The sequence below is a fragment of the Nanorana parkeri genome, unplaced genomic scaffold (genome assembly GCF_000935625.1).
Source record: "Nanorana parkeri isolate BGI_ZX_2015 unplaced genomic scaffold, ASM93562v1 scaffold1170, whole genome shotgun sequence".
In the NCBI taxonomy this organism is placed as follows: domain Eukaryota; kingdom Metazoa; phylum Chordata; class Amphibia; order Anura; family Dicroglossidae; genus Nanorana; species Nanorana parkeri.
In genome coordinates, this window is record NW_017307438.1 from 210,813 (window position 1) to 216,264 (window position 5,452).

The 5,452-nt window shown below is 46.3% G+C and overlaps 1 protein-coding gene across 3 annotated transcripts in view; it reads left to right on the plus strand.

The window, feature by feature from the left end:
* The window catches only part of PSMC4 (proteasome 26S subunit, ATPase 4), a 12,709-nt gene extending 7,753 nt beyond the window's left edge, over positions 1 to 4,956 (plus strand). For all 3 annotated transcript variants that reach the window (XM_018568310.1, XM_018568312.1, XM_018568311.1), the window contains exons 7-11: positions 585 to 752; positions 1,942 to 2,018; positions 2,230 to 2,398; positions 4,501 to 4,556; positions 4,732 to 4,956. In XM_018568310.1, the coding sequence (XP_018423812.1) occupies positions 585 to 752; positions 1,942 to 2,018; positions 2,230 to 2,398; positions 4,501 to 4,556; positions 4,732 to 4,845 (584 nt within the window). In that variant the 3' untranslated portion in view covers positions 4,846 to 4,956. The remainder of the gene's footprint in view (positions 1 to 584; positions 753 to 1,941; positions 2,019 to 2,229; positions 2,399 to 4,500; positions 4,557 to 4,731) is intronic.
* The last annotated feature ends 496 nt before the right edge of the window (positions 4,957 to 5,452 follow it).

Here is a 5,452-nt window from a genome sequence, read left to right on the forward strand (position 1 = left end):
CCCCAACAATTAACCCAGGTTTTTAAAACCTTTGACATTGTAAAGCTGTAAAAAACAGTTAATGCAATTTTAAAAATCAATAAATGTAATTTTAAATGCATCTAGTGTTAACATCTGAACTGTACTTGCTTGTAATTTCCTGTGCTCAGACTGAAGGGCAACACTAGGAGCCAATTGGCTATGCTGCAGTGTGGCATGTGATAAGGAACATGGTGATAGGAGGAGAGATCACAGAAATGAGCTCATCAGCCTGATACTGATCCTTCCTGTTTGATCGCAGGTTGAGGGGAGGTGACCAATATATATTCTTTAACTGAAGCAGAGAAAGGTCAGGTCACCAGCCTAGGTCTACTTCTTGACACAGATTCTGTCATTGCAATTGCAGACTTTGCCTGAGGTTCAGCTTTAATAAAAACAAATGTTATCAATTTTTTTTTTTTATAACATTTTATTTATTTTTATTTTTATTAGAATGATTTGATTTTGTTTTAAGAACCTCCTTCACATAAATTGGCTTAAATAACATTTGTGTGTAGTGGACCTTTTTAAATGCATACTGACACCATAATATTCCACCGTTGCAGCTGCCTTCATTCGTGTGGTGGGCTCTGAGTTTGTCCAGAAGTACCTGGGTGAGGGTCCTCGCATGGTGAGAGACGTCTTCCGGCTCGCCAAGGAGAACGCCCCCGCCATCATATTCATTGACGAAATTGATGCAATCGCCACAAAGCGGTTCGACGCACAAACTGGAGGTGAGCGGATTCAGAAGAGGAGAGATCATTGTACATGTGATACGAAAAAATGGGGCGGTTTTACTCCTGGGGATCCGAAACTCTATTCATTACCCTTAGATTCGTCCTTCAACCAGATCCGTAACCAGCATATAACATGTACAAATGGGATTAGACTAGCTATATAGTATAGCAGGTCTGAGAGGTTAAAGGAGCACTATGGGGTTAAGGCTTTTCCCCATAGTTCTCCTTAGGGTAACGGGAGGACACAAACTAGCGTCCTCCCGTCACCCTAAGCTCAGTATACCGCGAGCTACAACCCGCGGTATACTGAGACGCCGGAGCTGAAGCGGATCCCGACAATTATGACAGGTAGAATACATATTGAGTCCTCCTTCTCTTGCAAGACTTCATACACCCAGAGTTATGGAGGAAGGATAGATTTCTCGCACTGTATAACCAACACAGCCAGAGTTCTGGGAGCTTTTCTAAGCTGCAACCAGTGGCCAGGCACTTTATTCCAGAATAATAATTCTTGTCATTTCCAGGGTGCAGTTTGAACACAATGTAATAGTTTTCACTTAAAGTGTATGTCCAAGCAAAATAAAAATAAACATTCCCTGCATCTCGTCAATATGTATACATTTCCCCGTGTTTCATCCCTTTAAACATGCAGGAACAGATAAATACCTGTTGATCTGTCAGAAATCCAGTGAGCTAAGTTCCTGTGCACTCTTCTTCTGCCGATTTGAAATCCCAAGCAGTGTTGTCATTTCTCCTGTGTTGGTCCTCTTAGGTGTAGTCATGTGACCGCAGTAGCCCCTCAATTTCTGGATTGAGAACAGCAAAGGGGTCTAGCGCCTTGCCCACAGCATGCAGCTGGTGCCTACTGACAGGTGGGCTGTTGTCACTCAATCTCAGGTGCGCTGTATTAGTGATGTCACAAGCTGATTTATGAGAATGCAGACTTGTCATGCTAATGCACGGCGTCCTGCTGTTCCTTTTGAGATGCAAACTGCGCACATCTGTCAACGCTTCCACAGCGCTGTTCCCATGTTGACAGATTTGAGAGTGAAGTAGAGAAGCTCACGTAAGACTGGTAGGATCACCATGTATTTGCATTTATTTGTCAACCACATAACATAAAAATAAAATAGTACTGAACATATAAAAGCAGTTAACTGTTTTATATCCCGTTGTGTCTTTGCAGCTGACAGAGAGGTACAGAGAATTCTGCTGGAGCTGCTGAATCAGATGGACGGGTTTGATCAGACTGTCAATGTGAAGGTAAGGTAGCCCTGTTTGCTGTTCTCTAACGACATGCCAAGACCCAGCACCATGTATGTAGATCACGGGTTGTCATGTGAGGCCTCGCTCGCTTTCCATAGTAGTGTGTGATAAAAAAACATGCCTGCTGGATTCTGGGCAGGTGTTCCTGAAGTAGCTTGGTGATGAGAAATAATTATCGCCTTCATATGTCTAATTTTCCTGCCCTCAGGTCATCATGGCCACCAACAGAGCCGACACTCTAGATCCGGCCCTTCTGCGACCCGGCCGTCTGGACCGCAAGATCGAGTTCCCCCTGCCCGACCGAAGGCAGAAACGTCTAATCTTCTCCACCATCACCAGCAAGATGAACTTGTCCGAAGAAGTGGACCTGGAAGACTGTATCCTTTCCTCAGTGCGATCTTCATGGCTAATAACTGTATTGCTTGCATGTCTTGCGGTGATTTTCAGTGGGAGGTTCAGGCTTGATGGATATGAAAGCTGTTTAAACCCTTGAGCTCCATTTCTGGCACCCTGCAGTTAGAAATGGGACCTTTAAGAGCCTGTGCGTTCAGTTGGAAGGTACCCATATTGACTTGACTGGTGTGTGTGGTGGCTGACTGGGGTCGGGGGTGCTTGGAATCCAGCTACAAACAAAACCTGCACTTTTCCCACTTAATTTACCCCTCATGAAACCCAACCTCTGCTTGAAGCTGCATTGTGTGACAGAAGCATCCCTTCTTCTGGCATTTAGTGCTCTAGTTTTATTCCCAGTCTTTTCTGTAGCCAAGATCAGTCATAGAGTCCCCTAGTTGGTCTGAGATTAATACATTGGACACGGGTAAAGGAGCCAGAGAGCCATAGCGTGCCCAGTGCAATGGTAGTCAGGACTCCTCATAGTACGAACCTGTATAGTCGCAGGGGCTGTCATGGCACATTACTCACTGCAGTGGTGGGGCAGAAGATGCAAATCTGCAGGCACTGGCGACATAACCAGTGCCTCCCAGCATCCTCCTGGGAGGGCTACGTCACCAGTGACTGAAGATATGTGTACGGGGAAGAGTTCAAAGACTTGTTTAGGGAGTAAGTATCCTCCCAGCGTCCTCCCTGGGAGGGCTACGTTACCAGTGGCTGAAGATGTGTATGGGGAAGAGTTCAAAAACTTGTTTAGGGAGTAAGTATCCTCCAAGCGTCCTCCTGGGAGGGCTACGTCACCAGTGGCTGAAGATATGTGTATGGGGAAGAGTTCAAAAACTTGTTTAGGGAGTAAGTATCCTCCCAGAGTCCTCCTGGGAGGGCGACGTCACCAGTGCCTTCAAAGGGAGTTAAAGGGTGAGCTCTCGCGGGAGTTCCTGACTTCAAGGAACAGTTCATTCAATTTTTTTTCCAACAGGCAGCAGCCCCTGGGTTTGCACATCCGCCTTAGGCGATCTAGTTGCGGGATGTGATTAGTTCACACGTTGTCATGGTTTCAGCAGTGAGCGCGTTGGGTGGCGTAATGGTAGTAGAATAATATAGAGACCCCGGCACTCCAAATACTGAATCAAATACGTCTGTTCATTGACGTACGAACAGCATAGCGTGATGCACTCAATGCGACCTCTCGGGGTCTCGCAGGTTGAACAATGTTCTGCCTGATGAAGGGGATCCTGTGAGAGGTCGCATTGAGTGCATCACGCTATGCTGCTCTTGCGTCAATAAACAGACGTATTTGATTCACTATTTGGAGTGCCGGTGTCTCTAAATATTCTTCTAGCTAAATATCACGGTGACCAGCCGTAGACAGCTACCTTTTATTACTTTGGAACGGCGGTTTCGAGTGCGATGGATTCATGGACTTTACTCTGAGGGTGGCGTAATGGGGCTCACGTTGCTAAAGCCATCGCAACAGTTAAACGCAAACCACGCCATGTCTCAAAGTGCGGACAGCATTGGTGGGCCAGCCCGGAAAAGAAGGAATAAAAAGCCAGGCCGTCTGTGATATAAAGATTTAAAATGGCGGTGCGGGTCAGTGGGGGTAGTTGCGGCCATGGGATTTTGGAAACTATACATTGATGAGGCAAGTGATCAATTTTGTCTTTATTTCTGAAAGAAAGTTTACGGATGGGGGGGTTCTCTATGACTGAGACCTGTGATCGGGTGAAACGTGCCAGGGGGGTGGACCATGAGCGGGACACCAGTGATGTGGTACAAGTCTCAATAAACTATTCCAGCGGAATCCTGTGTTTGGCCAGCTTTTCTTCTCTTTGTATGGGCTCATATCGATCTAGAAGTTTGTAAACTTGCTTATTAAGGATACCCATAGCATGGACTTCCTCAATGCACTGACACTATTTCAATCAGCGCTGTATCGGGGGTTATAGGTCAAATGTCTTTATGGGTGCTAAAACATTTCAAGCACCCGCCTGGACCATACAGGTTTTCATTACTACCCGGTAAGGAGTGCAGCAAGATATAGCGATATGTTACTAAAACAAAGTTGGACTCCTTGACTGCTGTGCAGATGTCGCTCGGCCTGATAAAATCTCTGGAGCAGATATCAACTCCATTTGCCAAGAGGTAAGTCGAGGTTTCTCTGCCAGTGGTCAGTCCATTCACAATTTCACATTTTATGCCACATTAAACACAAGCTGATATACAGACACCATAAAGACGGGAGACTTCAGTCCTGTCCCTGTATTGATTGATCAGCTGGGCACGTTACACCTCCCATGATGCAATTCTCTATTTCCAGGGCGGCATGCTTGCCGTGCGTGAGAATCGCTATATTGTTCTGGCCAAGGACTTTGAGAAAGCGTACAAGACCGTGATCAAAAAAGACGAGCAAGAACACGAGTTCTACAAGTAACGGTTCGCCCGGCGCCTCTCTGTGTCACGCCTGCTTGTTTTCCCCGTTTTCTTTCAGTTTATTAGTATCCGTTTGGACGGTATGTTGAATAAAGGGCTCTGGTCAGCTGATCGTGATTCGTGGGTTTTTATTGATGGTCATTCGGTGCAACTTGATGTTTATGAAACATCATCCTGTTGGGGTTGTCGGGGCCCTTCCTCAGTTGTGCATGAGCAGAGGAGCGTTAATTTAGAGAAAGGAGCAGAGACCTCCACTAGAGCAGAGTATTTCAGGAGAGGAGAGTTATAGAGGAAGGAGCAGAGTCCTCCAGCAGAGCAGAGTATATCAGGAGAGGAGAGTTATAGAGGAAGGAGCAGAGTCCTCCAGCAGAGCAGAGTATATCAGGAGAGGAGAGTTATAGAGGAAGGAGCAGAGTCCTCCAGCAGAGCAGAGTATATCAGGAGAGGAGAGTTATAGAGGAAGGAGCAGAGTCCTCCAGCAGAGCAGAGTATATCAGGAGAGGAGAGTTATAGAGGAAGGAGCAGAGTCCTCCAGCAGAGCAGAGTATATCAGGAGAGGAGAGTTATAGAGGAAGGAGCAGAGTCCTCCAGCAGAGCAGAGTATATCA